We start from the raw sequence: 23,498 nt of genomic DNA, 5'->3' as shown, positions 1-23,498 counted from the left end.
TCTCGATCTCCCGACCTCAAGTGACCCGCCCCCCTCGGCCTCCCAGAGTGCTGGGATTACAAACATGAGTCACCGTGCCCGGCCTCACCTTTTTTTTTTTTTTTTTTTTTTTTAGCCTGCATTCATTCGTGTGTATGCGTGCATGCGTGCGCTTGGGTTTTGAGCGGGGAAGTGACGTTGGCGTATGCATTACACAGATATCCCTGACCACTAAATGGGAGCATATTGGAGGGGCCTATTGGAAACTTGGCAGGAGATGTTGAAGACCTGAGAGATAGCCATGCTTGTGGAGAGGATATGAGGGACTGCAAGGTGGGGAAATATTTATGAGGTAAAGGTGGAAGAAACTGGGGGTTGGCTGAGAACAGGATGATGCTCAGAGCTGTGAATAGAGGCAGGGAATAATGGAAGAGGAGTAGGATTAGGGGAGAAGACGCTGAGTTCAGTTTGGAATGTGTTCAGTTGGAGAAACACCCAATCCAGCTGAGATGGCACCAAAGAGGACTTTGAACACAGAGTCATCTAAGTTGGGTCTTAAAGGAAGAGTAGGAGTTGGGAAGGTGTGTGTGGCAGAGGCATTCCAGGTAGAGGGCGCAGGAAGTCATAGGCAGCCTGGATGTTGGACTTCCAGGTACCACTACCCAGAAGATAAGAGATCTGGCCGGGCGCAGTGGCTCACGCCTGTAATCCCAGCACTTTGGGAGGCCGAGGCGGGTGGATCACGACGTCAGGAGATTGAGACCATCCTGGTTAAAACGGTGAAACCCCATCTCTACTAAAAATACAGAAAAAGGGCCGGGCGCGGTGGTTCAAGCCTGTAATCCCAGCACTTTGGGAGGCCGAGACAGGCGGATCACGAGGTCAGGAGATCGAGACCATCCTGGCTAACACGGTGAAACCCCGTCTCTACTAAAAATACAAAAAAAAAACTAGCCGGGCGAGGTGGCGGGCGCCTGTAGTCCCAGCTACTCAGGAGGCTGAGGCAGGAGAATGGCGCAAACCCGGGAGGCAGAGCTTGCAGTGAGCTGAGATCCGGCCACTGCACTCCAGCCCAGGCTACAGAGCAAGACTCCGTCTCAAAAAAAAAAAAAAAAAAAAAAATACAGAAAAAGTTGCCGGGCCTGGTGGCGGGCACCTGTAGTCCCAGCTGCTCGGGAGGCTGAGGCAGGAGAATGGCGTTAGCCCGGGAGGCGGAGCTTGCAGTGAACTGAGATTGCGCCACTGCACTCCAGCCTGGGCGACAGAGCGAGACTCCGTCTCAAAAAAAAAAAAAAAGAGATCTGAGGCTGAAATACTGGGTAGGGGGTTGGGCCTGGCAGGAGGAAGAGATAGGTGAGTCATTAACATGACTCATGTTATCATGAAATGCAAGAGCTCATCTAGGGAGCTGGTAGTGAAGAGAGCAGGAGCACTGTCCCTTAAATGGAAGCTTGGGAATGTTGGTCTTGAGACCTGGGCAGAGTGAGAAGAGCCCCTAACAGAGAAATCTGCTTCTTGTTTTGTTCCTCAACCATGCACGGAGGCATCTCCATGACAATACATAGAGATTCAATAGCTGCATTGTATTCCATGCTATGGATATAGTATAATTTAATTAATTAAGTTAATCCTTTAGTGGTAGACATTAAGGTTTCTTCTAGTTTTTCACTTACTCTTAAAAATAATACATCCTCGGGAGGCTGAGGCAGGAGAATGGCGTGAACCCGGGAGGCGGAGCTTGCAGTGAGCTGAGATCCGGCCACTGCACTCCAGCCTGGGTGACAGAGCGAGACTCCGTCTCAAAAAAAAAAAAAAAAAAAAAAAATCCTAGCTGGGCATGGTGGCTCATGCCTGTAATCCCAGCACTTTCAGAGGCTGAGGCGGGCAGATCGCCTGAGTCCAGGTGTTCAAGACCAGCCTGGACAACATGGTGAAACCCTGTCTCTACAAAAAATTAGCTGGGCATGGTGGCACATGCCTGTAGTCCTAGCTTTTCGGGAGGCTGAGGCTGCAATGAGTTGAGATTGTGCCACTGCACTACAGCCTGGGCAACGAGTGAGACTCTCTTAAAGTAGTAATAATAATAATAATAATACGTCCTACACCTGTAGTCCCAGCTACTTGGGGAAGCTGAGGTGGGAGGATTACTTTAGCCGAGGAGGTCAAGGCTGAAGTGAGCCATGATGGAGCCACTGCACTCCAGCTTGGGTGATACAGTGAGACCCTGCCTCTAAAATAATGATAATAAATAATAATAATACATCCCTGGCTGGTCATGGTGGCTCACGCCTGTAATCCCAGCACTCTGGGAGGCTGAGGTGGGTAGATTCCTTGAGGCCAGGAGTTCAAGACCAGCCTGAGCAATGTAGTGAAACACTGTCTCTACAAAAAATACGAAAAAAAATTAGCCAGGGGTGGTGGTGCGTGCCTGTGGTCCCAGCTACTTGGGGGGCTGAGGTGGGAGGATCGCTTAAGCCTGGGAGGTCAAGGTTGAAGTGACCTCCAGCTTGGGCGACAGAGACCCTGTCTCAAAAACAAAACAATTATAATCATACTACATCCCTATGCAAATATAATTGAGTACATACTACATCTCTATGCAAATATAATTGAGTACATGTGCAGGGATTTTCGTAGATTAAATTCTTGGAAGTGAAATTTCTGGGTCAAAGTGAAAGGACATTTTAGCATTTGGAAGATTTTTGGCTGCAAGCAACAGAATTCCTAGCTCAACATGGGAGTTTGTTTTCTCACATAAAAAACCAGGTGGGGCAGTTCCGGAAGCAGGTAATGTTTTGAGTCAGACTTCTTTTTTTTTCTTTTTTTGAGACGGAGTCTTGCTCTGTCGCCCAGGCTGGAGTGCAGTGGTGCCATCTCGGCTCACTGCAAGCTCCGCCTCCTGGGCTTACGCCATTCTCCTGCCTCAGCTTCCCGAGTACCTGGGACTACAGGCGCCCGCCACCATGCCCTGCTAATTTTTTTGTATTTTTAGAAGAAACTGGGTTTCACCGTGTTAGCCAGGATGGTCTTGATCTCCTGACCTTGTGATCCGCCCGCCTCGGCCTCCCAAAGTGCTGGGATTATAGGCGTGAGCCATTGAGCCTGGCCTTTTTTTTTTTTTTTTTTTTTTTTTTGAGACAGGGTCTCACTCTCTTGCCCAGGCAGGCTGGGATGCAGTGTCCATGATCTCAGCTCATTGCAACCTCGACCTCATGGGCAAGGTGGTCCTTCAATCTCAGCCTTCCAAGTAGCTGGGTCTACAGGCATGCACCACCATGCCCGGCTCATTTTTTGTATTTTTTTGTAGAGACGGGGTTTCGCCACATTGCCCAGGCTGGTCTCGAACTCCCGGGCTCCAGCAATCCCCCGGCCTCGGCCTCCCAAAGTGCCGAGATTACAGGCGTGAGCCACTGTGCCTGGACTGGGTCAGGTGTCATTAAATACCTTTAGTCTGTCTTTCTGCTCTGTTATCCCATGTGTTCATCTTGTTACACCTGGGCATAGAGCGGCAGGAAAAGGAATTCTTCCTTGTGTTCCAGTTTCAGCGTGAATAAATCCTGTACCAGAAGCCCCTGGGCTGACTTTCCCTCCTTTCTCATTGGCCAGGATGATGTCACATGCCCTTACTGAAGCCAATCACTGGCAAGGGAAAAAGACCATTCTGATTGGCTTAGCCCGGTGAAGGTTCACCTGAGTGCTTGGGAAAGGGACAACCTTGAAGGAGGAGGGGGAAACTGGCGGCTGGGTGCAGCCAGCAGGGCCTGCGTTGCTCTTTTTGGTACATGTTGCTATATTGCTTCTCAAAGATGATTCCAGTTTACGCTGTCAGTGTATGCACAGGGTTTGGGAGTGTCAGTTTCTCTACCCTCGTCAGCCAGGCTTGCTTTTCACCTTAGTCTCATGGGTGAAAATGGGCATCTTGTGGTTTTTTTGTGTTTTTGATTTTGTTTTTGAGACAGTTTCTCTCTGTCGCTCAGGCTAGAGTGCAGGGGTGCCATTTCGGCTCACAGCAACTTCCTTCTGTCTTTCGGGTTCCAGCGATTCTCCCGCCTCAGCCTCCCAAGTAGCTGGGACTATAGGCACCCGCCATCATGCCCGGCTAATTTTTTTTTTTTTTTTTTTTTTTTGTATTTTTGTAGAGACGGGGTTTTTACCGTGTTGGCCAGGCTGGTGTTGAACTCCTGACCTCAGGAGATCTGCCCGCCTCTGCCTCCCAAAGTGCTAGGATTACAGGCGTCAGCTACCGCGCCTGACTGGCATCTTTTTTTAATCAGTGAGTTTGAGTATCTTAATGATTGATTTTCCTGTGAATTTCCTTTTTATGTTCTTTCCCCTTTTGTATTTTGTATTTTTATTTTTATTTTATTTTATTTATTGATTTTTTGAGACAGAGTCTTGCTCTGTCGCCCAGGCTGGAGTGCAGTGGCCCGATCTCGGCTCACAGCAACCTCCGCCTCCCGGGTTCAAGTGATTCTCCTGCCTCAGCCTCCTGAGTAGCTGGGATTACAGGCGTGTGCCCCCATGCCCAGCTAATTTTTTTTTTTCTTTTTCCAGAAGAGTCTTGCTGTGTCGCCCAGGCTGGGGTACAGTGGCATAGTCTTGGCTCCCTACAACCTCTGCCTCCCGGATTCAAGAGATTTTCCTGTCTCAGCCTCCTGAGTAGCTGGGATTATAGGCATGTGCCACCACGCCCAGCTAACTTAATTGTTGTATTCTTAGTAGAGACAGGGTTTCACCATGTTGGCCAGGCTGGTCTTGAACTCGTGACCTCGTGATCTGCCTGCCTCGGCCTCCCAAAGTGCTGAGATTACAGGCGTGAGCCACTGCGCCTGGCCCCCAGCTAATTTTTATATTTTTGGTAGAGATGGGGTTTCACCATGTTGGCCAGGCTGGTCTTGAACTCCTGACCTCAGGTGATCCACCCACTTCGGCCTCCCAAAGTGCTGAGATTACAGGCATGAGCCACCGTGCCTGGCCAGAAAGCCAGTCTTGAATTGCCAATACCATCCCTCTCCCATCCCTGGGCAGCGGCCACGTGGTGCAGAGAGAGAATTCATCCAACAAAATACTGAATCATAACTTGATTTAACCTTAATTAGCTCCGTATGGGCCCTGTCTCCAAATATAAGGTTTAGGGCTTCAACATATGAATGGGAGAGGGGGCACAAACATCCAGGCCATAACACCCTCCCTGTAAGAATTTTCTGGCTGGGCGCAGTGGCTCAGGCCTATATTCCCAGTACTTTGGGAGACTCAGGTGGGACGATTTCTTGAGCCCAGGAGTTCGAGACCAGCCTGGGCAATATGGCAAAACCCCATCTCTAAAAAAATAAAAATACAAAAATTAGCCATGTGTGGTGGTCCCAGCTACTCAGGAGGCTGAGGGGGGAAGATCAGTTGAGCCCGGGAGATGGAGGCTGCAGTGGGCCAAGATCACTGCACTCCATCCTGGGCAACAGAGCGAGACCCTATCTCGAAACAAAGAAATTTTGTTCCCAGAGGAGGGAAGGGTGTGGGGTGTTAGGTGCCTGGAGGGATGGGGCCTTTGGTCTCCTGATGCATTGTTAATGAGGCTGCCTGATGCCTATCTCCACAGTGTCATTGAACCCAGGATCCAGGCTGACTGCATGGCTTTGAATAACTTTCCTAGCCTCTTAGAGTACTATTTTTCTACCTGATGGGGATGTTGTGAGATTTAAATAAATCTCAGTTATTTAGTGACAACTCATTTTCTTGTAGAGCAAAGCTAGAGATAGAATGGCCCTTTTGTTCAAAAGCTCCTGTGACTCCTCTGCCTTGGAGTGGAATCCACAGTCTGCCCCCTCTACAAAACCTCTATGGGCTGGGTGCTGTGCGTGGCTCATGCCTATCATCCCATCACTTTAGGAGGCTGAGGTGGGAGGATCACTTGAGACCAGGAGTTTAAGACCAGCCTGGGAGGCCGGGTGCGATGGCTCACACCTGTAATCCCAGCACTTTAGGAAGCCGAGGTGGGCAGATCACAAGGTCAGGAGATTGAGACCATCCTGGCTAACATGATGAAACCCCATCTCTACTAAAAGTACAAAAACTTAGCCGGGCATGGTGGCGGGTGCCTGTAGTCCCAGCTACTCGGGAGGTTGAGGCAGGAGAATGGAGTGAACCCAGGAGGCGGAGCGTGCAGTGAGCCAAGATCGCGCCACTGCACTCCAACCTGGGTGACAGAGCGAGACTCCGTCTCAAAAAAAAAAAAAAAAAAGACCAGCCTGGGCAACATAGCAAGACCTTGTCTCTACAAAAAATTTTAAAGGTTAGCGAGGCATGGTAGCGCACACCTGTAATCTCAGCTACTTGGGAGGCTGAAGTGGGAGGATCCCTTGAGCCCAGGAATTTGAGGTTGCAGCGATCATGCCATTCTGGGCAACAGAGTGAAACTGTCTCAAAAAAGAAAATGAAAATACCTCTACATGTGGTCTTCCCTGCTAATCTCTCTGACCTTCTTATTCACCACCCTCCGCACTGCCCACTCTGCTCCATCCTTACCAGCCTCCTTGCACGTTCTCAGATACACCAACAAGGTGCCTCCCTCAGGACCTTTGCACTCACTGTTCCCTCTGCCCGGAGCCCTTTCCCACCAGGTATCCACAGGGCTGGCTCCCTCACATCATACACGTAGATCTCCATTCAAATGTCAGAGTGAGCCAGGCGCAGTGGCTGATGCCTGTAGTTCCAGCACTTTGGGAGGCTGAGATGGGTGGATCACTTGAGGTCAGGCGTTTGAGACTAGCCTGGCCAACGTGGTGAAACCCTGTCTCTGCTAAAAATACAAAAAAATAGGCCGGGCATGGTGACTCACGCCTGTAATCCCAGCACTTTGGGAGGCCGAGGCGGGCAGATAACAAGGTCAGGAAATCGAGACCATCCTGGTTAACATGGTGAAACCCCGTCTCTACTAAAAATACAAAAAATTAGCAGGGCATGGTGGCACGTGCCTGTATTCCCAGCTACCCGGGAGGCTGAGGTAGGAGAATTGCTTGAACCCGGGAGGTGGAGGTTGCAGTGAGCCAAGATTGCGCCACTGCTCTCCAGCCTGGGCAACATAGCGGAACTCCCTCTCAGAAAAAAAAAAAAACAAGATGTAGCCGGGCATGGTGGCAAGTGCTTGTAGTCCCAGCTACTTGGGAGACTGAAGTATAAGAATCGCTTGAACCCGGGAGGTGGAAGTTGGAGTGGGCTGAGATCATGCCACTGCACTCCAGCCTGGGCAGCAGAGTGAGTCTCTGGCTAAAAAAAAATCAAAGTGGCCTTTCAGACTACTCAGAATTATAGCACCCTGTCACTCTATCTTACTATTTTTTCTTAATTGCGTGTATCCTTCCTGTACTATGTGATATATTTATTGTCATGTGCCTCTCCACTAGAACATACGTTCTAAAAGAAAGCTTTTGTCAGCTGGGCACAGTGGCTCACACCTGTAATCCTAGCACTCTGGGAGGCCAAAGCAGGCGGATCATGTGAGGTCACGAGTTTGAAACCAGCTTGGGCAACATAGTGAAACCCCTACTGAAAATACAAAAATTAGCCCGGTGCGTGGTAGTGCACACCTGTATTCCCAGCTACTCCAGAGGCTGAGGCAGGAGAATCGCTTAAACCCAGGAGATGAAGGTTGCAGTGAGCTGAGACTGTGCCACTGTACTCCAGTCAGGGCGATAGAGTGAGACTCCATCTCAAAAAAAAAGAAAAAAGAAAAAAAAGGGGGCCGGGCGCGGTTTCTCATGCCTGTCATCCCTGCACTTTGAGAAGCCGAGGCAGATGAATGACCTGAGGTCAGGAGTTCGAGACCAGCCTGGCCAACATGGCGAAACCTTGTCTCTACTAAAAATACAAAAATTAGCTGGGCATGGTGGTGGGCTCCTGTAATCCCAGCTACTCAGGAGGCTGAGGCAAGAGGATCACTTGAACCCAGGAAACGGAGGTTGCAGTGAGCCAAGATGGTGCCATTGTACTCCAGCCTGGGTAACAGAGGGAGACTCTGTTTCCAAAAAAAAAAAAAAAAAGTTTTCCCTTGAACTTGAGGGTGTCCGTAAGGTATTGTAGCTCAAGCCTAAGGGCAGGTGGCCTCTATGCCCCTTGTCCCTTGAGGGCACCACAGTCTAGGAGTCCAGGGGGCCGTGGGTGGGGAAGACACCGCCCTGAGGGCGACGTGGGGAAGGGAATGAGTGTGGGAGTGAGAGCACCCAATCACAGGGCCCACAAAGTGGGGGTGGCCGACGGCAACCCGGCTTTGCTGACTGATGGACTGTGCTCTCTCCCCCAGAGACTGATGGAGAGGCAGAAACGGAAGGCGGACATCGAGAAGGGGCTGCAGTTCATTCAGTAAGCCTGCATGTGGCCAGGGCTGGACGGCTGGGTGGGCAGGGGTGGGTTCTCTGAGAGCCACACTCTCCCAGCGCTCCCTTTTCTCGCTGCTGAGCCTTTACTGCCAAGGCTCCTGTGTGTGCTGGGGTGTGGGCAGGTGGGAGGAGCCAGGAAGAGGCTGGTGTGGCTGGGCGTGAACTCCACATGCACACATGCTCCCTGGCCCAGGTCACCCTTCGATCTTGTCCGGTAGATAATTCTACCCTCACCCTTCACATTTGCACTCCCTGTTAATTCTCTTGCATGACTGCACGAGTTTTCTGATCAATCAATAGTCCCTGTTTATGGAGCACTTACAATCTCAGTCTCTACACTGGGACCTTCACATCTGTGTCTTCTTTGAGACAGAGTCTCTCCTTGTTGCCCCGGCTGGAGTGAGTGGTGCTCCTGACCTCCTGGGCTCAAGTAATCCTCCTGCCTCCGCCTCCCATGTAGCTGGGACCGTAGGTGCACACCACCATACCCAGCTAATTTTGTTTGTTTGTTTGTTTGTTTGAGACAGAGCCTTGCCCTGTTTCCCAGGCTGGAGTGCAGTGACATGATCTCAGCTTACTGCAACCTCCTGGGTTCAAGCGATTCTCCTGCCTCAGCCTCTTGAGTAGGTGGGATTACAGGTGTGTGCCACCATGCCCAGCTAATTTTTGTATTTTTAGTAGAGATGGGGTTTCGCCATATTCGTCAGGCTGCCTTGAACTCCTGGCCTCAGGTAACCCGCCCACCTCAGCCTCCCAAAGTGCTGGGATTACAGGCATGAGCCACTGCACGAGGCCAATCTTTTTAGTTTTTTGTAGAGATGGGGCCTTGGTATGTTGCCCAGGCTGGTCTCAAACTCCTGGGCTCAAGTGATCCTCCTACCTCAGCCTCCCAAGATGCTGGGATTACAGACGTGAGCCACCGTGCCTGGCCAATCCATCATCTTCTTAGTCTTCACAACAACCCGTGAAGTAGGTAGCCTTATTTCCATTTTGCAGATGAGAAAGTTGAGGGTCACAGAGGTTAAGCAACCTGCCTCAGCCTCCCGAGTAGCTGGGATAACAGACGCACGCCACTGCACCCAGCTAATTTTTGTATTTTTTTTTTTTTTTTTTTTTTTTTTGAGACGGAGTCTTGCTCTGTCACCCAGGCTGGAGTGCAGTGGCCGGATCTCAGCTCACTGCAAGCTCCGCCTCCCGGGTTTACGCCATTCTCCTGCCTCAGCCTCCCGAGTAGCTGGGACTACAGGCGCCCGCCACCTCGCCCGGCTATTTTTTTGTATTTTTTAGTAGAGACGGGGTTTCACCGTGTTAGCCGGGATCGTCTCTCGATCTCCTGACCTCGTGATCCGCCCATCTCGGCCTCCCAAAGTGCTGGGATTACAGGCTTGAGCCACCGCGCCCGGCCTTTTTTTTTTTTTTTTGAGACGGAGTCTCGCTCTGTCGCCCAGGCTGGAGTGCAGTGGCCGGATCTCAGCTCACTGCAAGCTCCGCCTCCCGGGTTCGGGCCATTCTCCTGTCTCAGCCTCCTGAGTAGCTGGGACTACAGGCGCCCGCCACCTCGCCCGGCTAGTTTTTTGTATTTTTTAGTAGAGACGGGGTTTCACCGTGTTAGCCAGGATGGTCTCGATCTCCTGACCTCGTGATCCGCCCGTCTCGGCCTCCCAAAGTGCTGGGATTACAGGCTTGAGCCACTGCGCCCGGCCTAATTTTTGTATTTTTAGTAGAGACGGGGTTTCACTATGTTGGCCAGGATGGTCTCGAACTCCTGACCTCGTGATCTGCCCTCCTCAGCCTCCCAAAGTGCTGGGATTATAGGTGTGAGCCATCACACCTGGCCCGACATTTGTTTTTGTTTTGTTTCTCTTTTTTTTACACACAAAATATTTTGAGTAACCTTTTTCTCTTATTGCTCTCAAGTAGATCCCCAGAGGCATAATTATCACAATGCTAATGAAGCGTAGGCATCGTGGCCTCTCACTTGCACGAGCCCCTTCTAAGGCCCTGGAAGGCATGCACCCTTGCAATCCTGTGTTCATCATTTTGTGTTCTTTTTCTTAAATAGAGCTCCCCATAAAACTGGAGTTTGGCCGGGCGCGGTGGCTCACGCCTGTAATCCCAGCACTTTGGGAGGCCGAAGCGGGTGGATCACAAGGTCAGGAGATCGAGACCACGGTGAAACCCCGTCTCTACTAAAAATACAAAAAATGAGCCGGGCGCAGTGGCGGGCGCCTGTAGTCCCAGCTACTCGGGAGGCTGGGGCAGGAGAATGGCGTGAACCCAGGAGGCGGAGCTTGCAGTGAGCCAGGATCGCGCCACTGCACTCCAGCTTGGGCGACAGAGCAAGACTCCGTCTCAAAAAAAAAAAAAAAAAAAAAAAACAAAACTGGAGTTTGCCTCCATGTTCCCTTATATACTCCCCACTTTTGTTCTCTCACACAGACCAATGAAACACTCCTTGCCTTTTCTTTTCTTTGTGATGGGGTCTCCCTGTGTGGCCCAGGTGGGTCTCAATCTCCTGGGCTCAAGCAGTTTTCCTACCCCAGCCTCCCATGTAGCTGGGATTGCAGGCGTGTCCCGCTGTGCCCAGCGTACTCCCTTGCCTTTTCTCACCCATGTCACCGCAAACTGGGCCCCTTTTCACACAACCTCGGTGTCCATGCTGCTCTCCCAGAGTGAGTGTTCATATTGACACAACACATCCTCCTTCCTCAGCGCACAACACAGTCACTTTTCCTGGCTGCTTCTGGAGGGTGTGCTGCGCTGGGCTGATTTGATTAGGAGTTTTGGGAGCACCTAGAGCATGGCCCCAAGTTCAGCAGCCACTCCCTGGGCCGTTGGCCAACCCCACCTTGCTGCCATGCCTGGGAGTTTGCAAACCCTCCTCAGACTTGGTCATCAGAGGGGCTGCTAGCTCATCTCTCTTCATGGGTGGCAGGTCCTCTCCCGTTTTTGGGAGTGAGGGTTTGATTTTGGGGAAGTGCTCCAATTTATTCAGAGGCCAGTCTGGTGAACAAGGTGACTCCGGCCACTGCTGTCTTCCATCAGAAGAGTTCTGTGTCCCCAGCCTCAGTCACTGATATCTGTGGAGCTGGATCCCCAGCCCGGTTCTCCCATTTCACCTACAGGGTCATTGTGAGGGTTAAGGGGCCAGGTGGTGCTTGGGGTAAATGTTCACTCTTGTCCCCTCCTTCTCCTTTCCAAAGGGGAGTTCTAGGAAGGCCCAGTTACAAGGCAGCCTCCCTGAAGCCGTCTGTTGGCCTCCTAAGGCTTTGCAGGAAGCACAGTGGGACTCACCGCTTTTCATATCAGTCCTGCTATTTTTGCCCCACTCCTCCTACGCTGTGTTGCTGCATGTGTGCCTCATGTGCTTAGCACGCCCTGAGAGCCCTAAGTGAATGGAGACAGGTGGGTTGGCCCCAGCTTGCGGAGGACCTTAAGATGTCTACGGCCGGGTACGGTGGCCCATGCCTGTAATCCCAGCACTTTGGGAGGCCGAGACGGGCGGATCATGAGGTCAGGAGATTGAAACTATCCTGGCTAACACAGTGAAACCCCGTCTCTACTAAAAATACAAAGAATTACCCAGGCGTGGTGGCGGGTGCCTGTAGTCCCAGCTACTCAGGAGGCTGAGGCAGGAGAATGGCGTGAACCCGGGAGGCAGAGGTTGCAGTGAGCCGAGATCGCGCCACTGCACTCCAGCCTGGGCGACAGAGCGAGACTCCGTCTCAAAAAAAAAAAGGACACTGGTAGAGGGGAGGCTGGAGGCAGGAGGCCAAGAGGGTAGTGATGGGGTCCTTGGTGGGGCAGCAGAGGGGACAGACACTGCAGCAGTATGGGAAGGGATGGCAGGGCTGCGGCCCAGACAGTGGGGAGGCAAGTGAGAGGCGGGCTGGTGAGCCCCGATGTCACAACTGGGAACACTCCACACATACGTGCACACACAGCCTTCCCAGTGTTGTGCCTCTGCCCACCTTTCACGCACTGGCCTAGGCCGCTCTTTCCTGCCCAGGTGCTGGCGGCATTTCCAGGCAACGGAAAGATCCCCCCAGCCCTGCCTCCAATGCCTTCCTGCCGAGCAGCCTTGGGCAAGTCCCTGCACCACTCTAAGTGTCTGTTTTTCCCTCTGTGGAATGAGGGGCTGGGAGACAAAGCCCAGCTTCCCTTCCAGCCTGGCCATCAAGCCCATCGGAGAGATGAACCTCAGTTCTCCTCGGCTGATGCCCTCTTTCATACTGAGGGCGTATTAGCCATAGGAGGGAGCAGGCGCCCAGACCCCACCTAGAATGATTTGTTGAGTCCAGCGTGAGGGGCTCACAGGCTCAGTGAAGACCTGGCATTGGCGGGGGCGTGTGTTACGTGGGAGTGGACAGGGTAGGGGACTGAGTGTCTGTGGGCCTATGCTCTTGGGTTTGATGGGGTGTGGTCCTTCCCAAGGCCTATGCTAGGTGTTAATTCCCTGACGACGCTCATGCTTCCTGCCTTTTCCTGCCCGCTTCTGTCCCTGCCACTCCTGCTACAGCAGCCCCTGCACCATCCTCTCCTCCTGCCCTTGAGCTGCAGCTGGAGCCTTCCCCTGCTCTGCCTTGGCCCGAGTCTGATTTTCCTCTTCTTGTCCTTTTCCAGTCCTGGGGGCCTCCTAGGCCCAGTGTGGCTCCTCCCTCCTTCCCCTCATGTAACTGAGAAAGGGCTTGGAATGCCTGCTTGCCTTTAGGAGAGGGCTTGTTTTTTCAGCAGCAGGGGCTAGGGCTGGGTCGAGGGCCAGAGGTAGAGTTGGAACTGGGCTGAGCTAGGACTGGCTTGGGGCTGGGGCTGGCTGGGTTGGGGCTGGAGCTGGGGCTGTGGCTGGAAGTGGGGCTGGAGCTCGGGCCAGGCTGGAGGTGGGGCTGGGGTCAGTCTGCTCTTTCTCAGCACCTGTACCTTGGAAAACCTGGCTGTCTGGCCCCAAGAAACATGCAGGTCCTTTCATCAGAACTGGAAGTCCTGCATGGTAATGATTTAGGGGAAGAAAACCGCTGTCTGTTCACCCTAGTCCACAAGGTGATGGCTGAGGTCTGAGTTAGAGGAGTAACCTCCGTGAAGCTGGGACCGCTGGGCTCACTGAGACCTCATGTTCTCTTTTCCTACTAGGTCGACACTACCCCTAAAGCAAGAAGAGTATGAGGTGAGTGTCAGCTGTCAGGCTGAGCAAAAGGGAAGGGTGGAGATGTGCAGGGGAGAGGCTTGGGCCGGGTGCCCGAGCTGGGGCCAGAGGTCATGAGCCCCCTACACACTTTGCCCCCAACAGGCCTTTCTGCTCAAGCTGGTGCAGAATCTGTTTGCTGAGGGCAATGATCTGTTCCGGGAGAAGGACTATAAGCAAGCTCTGGTGCAGTACATGGAAGGGCTGAACGTGGCCGACTACGCTGCCTCTGACCAGGTGGCCCTGCCCCGGGAGCTGCTGTGCAAGCTGCATGTCAATAGGGCCGCCTGCTACTTCACCATGGTGAGCCTGGCACCCTCCTTTCTTTCCTCCTCCGCTGTCCTGATCACCACGTCCCTCTGGATGCCCAGTGGAGCCAGGCCCATACCCCAGTGAGCCTGTAGACCAGGGCCAGCCTCCTCCCAGCCTACGTTCAGAATCTCATTGTCCTGGTGGCTCTCAATCTCAACTGTACAACATGCTCAGCTGGAGAGCTTTTAAAAGTACGATGCACAATAAAAAGTTTTTTTTTTTAAATGATACTGATGCCCTAGCCCTACCCCAGATGAAGTAAGTTAGAATCTTGGGGTGACCCTGGGCCTTGGTGGGAGTCTGACTCCTCCCGCTCCTCCTTCCCGGCCCCACTGTTCTTTCCATAGCCTCAGCCTCGTCACTGTTTCTTTACAGACTTCAGTGCCTTCCTCCTCCCCCTCCTCTCCTCCTTAGAGCTGCAGCCTCCTCCTCTTCCTTGTCCTGTGCACCCACTGACTCAGGTTCATGAGATCCTGTGGGAGGCTCTGCTGCAGGCTCTCTAGAGGACCCCGTGACACCTCTGCCATCCAGCAGACTCTTCTGGATAAATGGCTCCTGGATGCCTCAGGGTTAACCCTTGTACACACTCTGCGCACAGAGCTGCCTTCATGGTCTCACTGCCTCTTAGAGATGCCATTGTTACTCTCAGCCCATCATGTTCTGAACCAAAGGCAGAGATGGATATAGACTTGTTTGAATGACCAGGCTGGTGGTTGTAGATCTTCAGGCCCTTCCCTGCAGTGTCCCGCCCAAGCCCACTGCAGCCCCATCAGCTAGACACACAGACACCCTTGATCAGAGGCTGGACACCAGAGTGCTTCCTTCTCTCCTGGAGCCTCGAGCCCTGTCCCTGACCCAAGACTTCAGCTCCTCTCTCTCTGCCAAGAAGAGAAGCTGGTGTTCATTCCTAGGCAGGGGCAGGAGGCCTGGGGGAGGGAGAGTAATAGGTGTTGACCAGTGACCACCTGCTCCTCTCCGGCAGGGCCTGTATGAGAAAGCGCTAGAGGACAGCGAGAAGGCACTAGGCCTGGACAGCGAGAGTATCCGGGCATTGTTCCGCAAGGCACGCGCTCTCAATGAACTGGGACGCCACAAGGAGGCCTACGAGTGCAGCAGCCGGTGTTCCCTCGCCCTGCCCCACGTGAGTGTGGCTCTGCAGCCACGCCGGTGCCTGCTCAGAGGCCAGGCTTCTAACCTTCTGGCCCTCACTCGGGCCCAGCCATCACATCCTTCTGTGTCTCAGCTTCCTCCCCTGTGATACGGACTTGCAGATCCTGACGTTAACACTAGCTCCCATTCTCTGAGCGCTGAGTGGGTGCCAGGCACTGTTAGGATACGTTGTGTGTATTAACTCACCTAATCCTGGCAATAACCCTAAGAGGCAGATACTGTGATTATCCTCATTTTAAAGATGGGGCCAGACACAGTGGCTCACGCCTGTAGTCTCAGCACTTTGGAAGGCTGAGGCAGGTGAATCACCTGAGGTCAGGAGTTCGAGACCAGCCTAGCCAACATCGCAAAACCCCATCTCTACTAAAAATACAAAATTTAGCCGGGCATGGTGGCATGCGCCTGTAATCCCAGCTACTCGGGAGGCTGAGGCAGGAGAATTGCTTGAACCTAGGAGGCGGATATTGCAGTGAGCTGAGATTGTGCCACTGCACTTCAGCTCGGGTGACAGAGTGAGACTACATCTCAAAAAAAAAAAAAAAAAAGGCAAGGCACGGTGGCTCATGCCTGTAATCCCAGCACTTTGAGGGGCTGAGGTGCATGGATCACCCGAGGTCAGGAGTTTGAGACCAGCCTCACCAACATGGCGAAACCCCATCTCTACTAAAAATACAAAAATTAGCCGGGTGTGGTGATGCACACCTGTAATCCCAGCTACTTGGGAGGCTGAGGCAGGAGAATCGCTTGAACCCGGGAGGCAGAAGTTGCAGTGAGCCGAGATCGCACCACTGCACTCCAGCCTGAGCAACAGAGCGAGACTCCATCTCAAGGAAACAAAAAAAAAAAAAAAAAAAAAAAAGCCCAGGCATGGTGGCTCACACCTGTAATCTCGGCACTTTGGAAGGCTGAAGCGGGTGGATCACGAGGTCAGGAGTTTGAGATCAGCCTGGGTAACATGGTGAAACCCCGTCTCTACTAAAAATACAAAAGTAGCCAGATGTGATGGCGGGCACCTGTAATCCCAGCTACTCGGGAGGCTGAAGCAGGAGAATGGTGTGAACCCAGGAGGCAGAGGTTGTAGTGAGCTGAGATTGCGCCACTGCACTCCAGCCTGGACAACAGAACAAGACTCTACCTCAAACAAAACAAAAGAAAAGACAAAACTGACTTACCCAAGATCATAACAGCCAGTAGGTGGCAGAGCTGAGACTTGAACCCAGGCAGTCTGATTCTAGAGTCAGTGCTTTTAACCTCTGCACTGAAGGAGCACATAACTGACATGAGGAGTAAAAGGGTGACCTCGGCCAGGTGCAGTGCCTCATGCCTGTAATCCCAGCACTTTGGGAGGCCGAGGTGGGCAGATCACGAGGTCAAGAGATTGAGACCATCCTGGCCAACGTGGTGAAACCCTGTCTCTACTAAAAATATAAAAGTTAGCCAGGCGCCGTGGCGTGTACCTGTAGTCCCAGCTACTCAGGAGGCTGAGGCAGGAGAATCGCTTGAAGCTGGGAGGCGGAGGTTGCAGTGAGCCGTGATCGTGACACTGCACTCCAGCCTGGCGACCGAGTGAGACTCCGTCTCAAAAAAAAAAGTTACGGCCGGGCGCGGTGGCTCAAGCCTGTAATCCCAGCACTTTGGGAGGCCGAGACGGGCGGATCACGAGGTCAGGAGATCGAGACCATCCTGGCTAACACCGTGAAACCCCGTCTCTACTAAAAAATATAAAAAACTAGCCGGGCGAGGTGGCGGGCGCCTGTAGTCCCAGCTACTTGGGAGGCTGAGGCAGGAGAATGGCATAAACCCAGGAGGCGGAGCTTGCAGTGAGCTGAGATCCGGCCACTGCACTCCAGCCCGGGCGACAGAGCAAGACTCCGTCTCAAAAAAAAAAAAAAAAAAAAGTTACACAGGCATGGTGGTGCACACCTATGGTCCCAGCTACTCGGGAGGCTGAGGCAGGAGAATTGCTTGAACACAGGAGATGGAGATTGCATTGAGCTGAGATCACGCCACTGCACTCCAGCTTGGGCAGCAGAGTGAGACTCTGTCTCAATAAATAAAATAAATAAATAAATAAATAAAGCTGAGGTCTTGCTGTCATAGCTGTCACTAGGTGGGGAAGAAACAATGAGAAATTATGAATAGAGAGCCTGTGAGGTGGCCCTGGACCACAGATCTGTGCCCCACAGGGTCCCACAGCCCACTGGAGACAAATGAAAGCAGCTGGGGTCTAAACCTGGCTCCACCTGCGACTCTCAGCATGAGTGTGAAGAAGCACTTCCCATCTCTGCACATCAGTTCCACATCTATACGATCCCCTTCCTACTTTATCCCTGAAATAATGGATGTGAAAGAAGTTGGGGAAGGGTAAATGCTACCCAGGAAGGGTGGAAAGGAAAAGAGTGACCAGAATCCTGGAAGGCTCCCTGGATTGAGTAGGGCAGAAGGTGGCAAGAAGGATTTGGGTGGGCAGAGCAGAGGACAGGCAGTGTGCACAGTGGTCAAGGATGTTGATGCTAGAGAGCTGGCCTGGGTTTGGGTTCTAATCTTGGGTCTGTCACCTACTAGTTATGTGACCTTGGCCATGGCTTAGCTTTTCTAAGCCTTGGTTTGCACCCCTGTAAAATGGGGTGATGACCGTGCATCCTAGGGCTGTGCCAAGGATAGAATATGAAAATCGTATAGGGCAGTTAGCACAATGGCCAGACACAGTAAGTGTTCAGAACACGTTTGTGATGCCGGGCGCGGTGGCTCAAGCCTGTAATCCCAGCACTTTGGGAGGCCGAGACGGGCGGATCACGAGGTCAGGAGCTCGAGACTATCCTGGCTAACACGGTGAAACCCCGTCTCTACTAAAAAATACAAAAAAAAATTAGCCGGGCGTGGTGGCGGGCGCCTGTAGTCCCAGCTACTCCGGAGGCTGAGGCGGGAGAATGGCGGGAACCCGGGAGGCGGAGCTTGCAGTGAGCCGAGATCCGGCCACTGCACTCCAGCCTGGGCGACAGAGCGAGACTCCGTCTCAAAAAAAAAAAAAAAAAAAGAACACATTTGTGTTATCATGCTTATTGTTTATTATTCTTGTTTCTCTAATTCTGTTTAGTTCACAATTAAGAATCTTTCTTGGCCAGACACAGTGGCTCATGCCTGTAATCTCAGCACTGTGGGAGGCCAAGGTGGGAGGATCACTTGAGCTCAGGAGTTTGCAACCAGCCTGAGCAACATAGCAAGACCCCGTTTCTACAAAAAAATTTTTAAAAAATTAGCTGGGCATGACAGCATGCACCTGAGATCTCAGCTACTCAGGAGGCTGAGGTGGGAGGATCGCTTGAGCCCAGGAGGTGGAGGTTGCAGTGAGCTGTGATTGCGCCATTGCACTTCGACCTGAGTTTGGCAAAGCAAGAGCTTGTCTATTAAAAAAAAAAAACAAAAAACAGCCTTTCTGTATGACCATAGTCCCCTGATCCATATAGCATTTTAGAATGTCCACAATAGATCCACACCCAGGTCTCACTGGTACTTACTCATGAGGAGGACAAAGCAGCTTTCATCCCCACCACAGGGGATAGAAAGGAACCGGGACCCAGTTAGGGTTAGTAAATGGCCAGGCGAAAGTAACTAAGGGCTCCCGGCTCTGCTTGAGGGAACTCTCTCTTTTCCCAATCTTTGTTGGGCAAACACTGACCGAGCCCCTGCTCCATGCTGGGAGACCACAGATGACTCCAACCCAGGCCCTGGCCTCCAGGAGCTTGTCAGTGAGGTCGGAGGTAGACACATGCCCAGATGTCAGTGCCTTCCTTGCCCCTTTGTGCCTGGACCCCAGTTTGTAGCCACCTGTTTCTTTGTTCACTGACTGATCTCCCCCTTTGGATTGGAATCTCCATGAGGCCTGGGCCCATCTGCCCTGTTCGCTGGGGTATCCTTTGCCCCTCACTCATGCTTGGCACGTAGTGCATGTTCTGTATTACAGCCTGGGAAGGGAAGGAAGGATGGTTGCTGTCCAGTGGTCACTAAGTGTGGTCCAGGCACTGTTGCAAGCTTTCCACGCCCTGGCTCCTTTGGGCCTTACAACCCTGTGCCTCATCTATGTATCCTCACTTGCTGAGGGTTGCAGGACGTTGTTTGGTTTTAGAAACAAGTTGTAGAACTATATAATGTGACCTCATTCCTGTTTAAAAAAAGAAAGAGACAGCCAGGCACAGTGGCTCAAGCCTGTAATCCCAACACTTTGGGAGGCCGAGGCAGGTGGATCACTTGAGGTCAGGAGTTCAAGACCAGCCTGGCCAACATGGTGAAACCCCATCTCTACTAAAATACAAAAAAAAAAAAAAATTAACTGGGCATGGTGGCACATGCCTGTAATCCCAGCTACATGGAAGGCTGAGGCAGGAGAATCTCTTGAACCCAGGAGGCAAAGGCTGTAGTGAGCTGAGATCACACCACTGCATTCCAGCCTGGGGGACAGAGCAAGACTCCATCTCAAAAAAACAAAACAAAAAAGAAAGAGACAATCCCCAAATCCCCGCAAAACAAAACTAAGTTTTTTTTTTTTTTTTTTTTTGAGACAGGGTATTGCTCTGTCGTCCAGGCTGGAGTACAGTGGCGCAATCTCAGCTCACTGCAACCACTGCCTCTTGAGTTCAAGTGATTCTCCTGCCTCAACCTCCTGAGTAGCTGGGATTACAGGCATCCACCACCATGCCCAGCTAATTTTTCTATTTTTAGTAGAGACGGGGTTTCACCATGTTGGCCAGGCTGGTCTCGAACTCCTGACCTCAGGTGATCTGCCCACCTCAGCCTCCCAAAGTGCTGGGATTACAGGCGTGAGCCACCGTGCCCGGCCAGAACTCAGCATTCTTTATAGGTCTGCATTCATTCCTAGAAAAGAGCGCTAAGGAAACACATCAGCCCAGCAGAGTGTGATTCCCTCCTGGAAAGACCTGGGGAGAAGGGGGAGACCCAGGGAGCACTTGCTCTCCCTGTAACATTCTTCCCTTCTACAGTGACATTCACTTGCTAAATTTTAGAAATAAAAAGACTATATTAAAATAAAAACAAAATGATTCATTTTCTACCCCCAAATAAAAGGAAAAACAGAAGCATGGGGTGGTGGTCCTGGTGCCACCACTCATTAGCTGTGTGACTTGGACAAGCCAGGGTCACCTCCTGGGGCCTCACTTTCTCATCTGTAACATGGGGTGACCATGACCTCCCCCCGTAGGGCTGCACAGGTGTCCAGGAGCACGGCTTTGTGAGCCCGGGCAGACTGACCCACCACCCTGTGTCTTGTCCTCTGCAGGATGAAAGCGTGACTCAGCTTGGTCAAGAGCTGGCCCAGAAACTGGGGTTGCGAGTTCGCAAGGCATATAAGAGGCCCCAGGTAGGTGGGCTCGGGACCCTGGGAGGGTCGGTGTGGATGTGAGGAGGTCTGAAGCGAGGGACCAGGCACCGTGGAGAAGGTGGGTGAGGGTGGCCAGGGCCAGGTTAGGACAGAGGGGAGCGACAGCAGGTGATCTTCCTTGTCTGTTGGCTGAAAGCCCCGGAACCTTTCAGAAAAGGAGATAGCGGCCACCGCTTCTAGCTCACCTTAGACTCCAGCTGTTGAAAACCACTCCCTCCCTGCGCTGGCTGACTTTAATCACCTGGAGGTGGCCTGAGTTGACACTGGCGTCCTTCAGCATTATGTTCTAAAATAACCCCCATATGGTGCAAATTTGAAGTGTCGGTATCCGTTTGGCTGGTTCAGATCCACACAGATTCATCTGGCACCTGCCAAGGGCCAGGAGGCTGCACATGGGAAAGCTCGTGACTCGAGTCTCTGCTGTGACCTTGAGCAAGTTAGTTCATCTCTTTCCACCTTGGTTTCCTCATCCGGAGGATGGAGATAATTTATGCCCACCCCAGAGGGCTCATGGGAGGATTAAAAAGAGAGAATGGATGGGCCGGGTGCGGTGCCTCACGCCTGTAATCCCAGCACTTTGGGAGGTCGAGACGGGCAGATCACCTGAGGTCAGGAGTTCGAGACCAGCCTGATCAATATGGAGAAACCCCATCTCTACTAAAAATACAAAAATTAACCAGGTGTGGTGGCGCATGCCTGTAATCCCAGCTACCCAGGAGGCTGAGGCAGGAGAATCACTTGAACCTGGGAGGCAGAGGTTGCAGTGAGCTGAGATCGCGCCATTACACTCCAGCCTGGGCAACAAGAGTGAAACTTCGTCTCAAAAAAAAAAACAGAGAGAGAACGGGCCGGGCGCAGTGGTTCATGCCTATAATCATAGTACTTTGGGAGGCTGAGGTAGGCAGTTTGCTTGAGCTCAGGAGTTCAAGACCAACCTGGGCAACATGGCAAAACCGTATCTCTCCAAAAAGTACAAAAATTAGCCTGGTGTGGTGGTGCGCGCCTGTAGTCTCAGCTACTTGGGAGACTGAGGTGGGAGGATCACATGAACCCCAGAGGTCAAGGCTGCAGGGAGCCGAGATCACACCCCTGCACTCCAGCCTATGGGACAAAGTGAGATTCTGTCTCAGAAAAATATTTTAAAAAGATAGAATGTTGGAGACGGTGTCTAGCATGGTGCGTGACACACAGCAGAGGTGTGCAGGGAGATCCTCTGCCCAGGTCAAGGTTGGAGGAAGAAAACCCCAGAATCTGACCCAGAGAGACAGAGCAGGTGATTTCCGGCAGGCCTGGGGACAGGGACTCTCAGGGGACACTGCAGACCCCAGCTGCCTGTGTCAGGGCTTCTTTCCTGCCCCGGCTAAGGGGACCTTGAGCATCTTTTCAGAATCTTTACCTCTGCCCACCTCTCTCCAATCTCTGGCAGGAATTGGAAACCTTTTCTCTGCTCAGTAATGGCACTGCGGCTGGCGTGGCAGACCAGGTAGGATTGGGGCTGAGCCAACCTGTCTTGATTTATCCATTACAAGAGGTTTGGATTCACTCTCTCTGGGTATAAATGACCTCAGGCAGCAGGTCCAGGGGCCTCCGCCTCCCCAGGAGGTGCTTCCCATGACCACGGGGGCAGGGTGTGGGGACAGGCCATGGCTGCTGTTGGCAGGAAGGGGTCATTGCCAGGGAGCCACTGGGGGCAGCCTTACTCATGGACCCTGGCCAGGACACAGTCTGGGCACCTGGTCCCACGTGCCTTCCTTCTGCCTCCTGCCCCACATTTCCTGCTGTGTTGCTTTTTTTCTCACCAGCCTTTCTGCAGGTTCAGTCCCCTGGGCCTCGAATGTCTTCCTCTTCCCCACCCTGCCTTTCTCTAGCTCTTTGCTTTTCAAAGCCCAGCTCAAGGGCATGCCCCTGCTGACACCCATCCTGCTCTCCCTGGCTCGGTGACTCTGCTGGGGAGGGGCAGCTGAGACTGAGGATTCTGACAAGGAAGAGCCCATCTGGGCCCTGCAGCCTTGGGCAGGTCCTTCAGAGTCCACGTTCTGAAATGCGGACCATCCCTCAACAGAAACAAGGGAGGAAAGTGCTTGATCACCCGGCACATGGGACCCAGCAGGAAATGAAGTGGGCAGTCACGGCGGAGAGCTGCTGTGCTGTCCCGAGCTAGGGACTCCTCCTAAGGGCCAAGACACTTGTGCGCCCCCATCAGGCCTGGCTCATCCCGGGAGTTGGGGCAGGGCCTGGCACATGACTAAGACCCCTGCCCTCCACTCACCACACAGGAGCTGCTCAGGTAGACTTCGAGGCTTTCTGGAAAGTGAGGGATGGGCTATAAGAGCACTGATGGAACCCGAGGTCCTGCCACCTTGTACGTTAAGGGAAACTGAGGCACAGAGTGGGGCGGGGACAAGGCCAGTGTCATACAGCGAGGTAGCAGCAGGCCTCCCTCCTCCAGAGCTTTGCAGCACTTTCTTTCATTCATTCCACAAGGAGGCCCACAAAACACTCTTGGCCCTGGGCCTGAGAGAGCTGCGTCCTTGCCCTCAGGGGCCTCCCAGCCTGCAAAGGAGGCAGGTGATGATCTGCCTTTGTAGCACTCACGGTATGTGTGCCAGGCACAGTGGCTCATGCCTGTAATCCCAGCACTTTGGGAGGCTGAGGTGGGTGATCAGTTAATTTCGGGAGTTAAAGACCAGCCTGGCCAATATGGTGAAACCCTATCTCAACTAAAAATACAAAAATTAGCTGGGCGTGGTGGCGTGCACCTGTAGTTCCAGCTACTTGGGAGGATGAGGCAGGAGAATCACTTGAACCCAGGAGGCTCAGTTTGCAGTAAGCCGAGATCACGCCATTACACTCCAGCCTGAGAGACAGAACAAGACTCCATCTCAAAAACAAAAGAAATTATTAGGCCTGGCACATACCAGGTGCTCCAAAGAGGAAACACTAAATGAATGAGAAGTGATTTGTCTAAGTTTACCCAGTATGGGCCAAGCACTGAGCTTGGAGTTGGGTACGTGATGAACAAAACAAATCTGTTCCCTGCCTTCAAAGAGCTCACAGTCCAGGATGGACATTAGGACATTAGCCAGATCAT

General features: G+C 52.5%; 1 protein-coding gene and 3 long non-coding RNA genes across 14 annotated transcripts in view; 2 read left to right on the top strand and 2 right to left on the bottom strand.

The window, feature by feature from the left end:
- The window catches only part of ZC3H7B (zinc finger CCCH-type containing 7B), a 64,272-nt gene that overhangs the window by 11,379 nt on the left and 29,395 nt on the right, over positions 1–23,498 (top strand). For 6 of the 11 annotated variants that reach the window (XR_013398951.1, XR_013398950.1, XR_013398953.1 and 3 more), the window contains exons 2-7: positions 8,276–8,334; positions 13,479–13,512; positions 13,636–13,833; positions 14,825–14,983; positions 20,306–20,386; positions 21,834–21,890. Coding sequence is in view for 6 of the 11 variants with exons in the window: in XM_077949472.1 (XP_077805598.1) it covers positions 8,276–8,334; positions 13,479–13,512; positions 13,636–13,833; positions 14,825–14,983; positions 20,306–20,386; positions 21,834–21,890 (588 nt within the window). In the remaining 5 variants the exon portion in view is untranslated. Of the gene's footprint in view, positions 1–8,275; positions 8,347–13,478; positions 13,513–13,609; positions 13,834–14,824; positions 14,984–20,305; positions 20,387–21,833; positions 21,891–23,498 lie in introns of all 11 variants that reach the window. The other 5 variants (XR_013398954.1, XM_077949474.1, XM_077949476.1 and 2 more) reach the window with 4 other exon arrangements.
- On the bottom strand, positions 659–1,804 carry LOC144331656 (uncharacterized). Its single transcript, XR_013398999.1, has 2 exons — positions 1,136–1,804; positions 659–815 (listed from the first exon to the last, which is right to left on the bottom strand). It is a non-coding gene; the product is annotated as an uncharacterized LOC144331656 (long non-coding RNA).
- Positions 3,088–6,794, top strand: LOC144331644 (uncharacterized). Its single transcript, XR_013398986.1, has 2 exons — positions 3,088–3,809; positions 6,143–6,794. It is a non-coding gene; the product is annotated as an uncharacterized LOC144331644 (long non-coding RNA).
- On the bottom strand, positions 4,079–8,017 carry LOC144331639 (uncharacterized). The gene is made up of 2 exons (XR_013398979.1): positions 7,038–8,017; positions 4,079–4,379 (listed from the first exon to the last, which is right to left on the bottom strand). It is a non-coding gene; the product is annotated as an uncharacterized LOC144331639 (long non-coding RNA).

This window comes from Macaca mulatta, chromosome 10 (assembly GCF_049350105.2).
Source record: "Macaca mulatta isolate MMU2019108-1 chromosome 10, T2T-MMU8v2.0, whole genome shotgun sequence".
Classification (NCBI taxonomy): domain Eukaryota; kingdom Metazoa; phylum Chordata; class Mammalia; order Primates; family Cercopithecidae; genus Macaca; species Macaca mulatta.
Note: the sequence above shows the minus strand (reverse complement) of the source record. Positions and strands in the feature narration are given on the sequence as shown.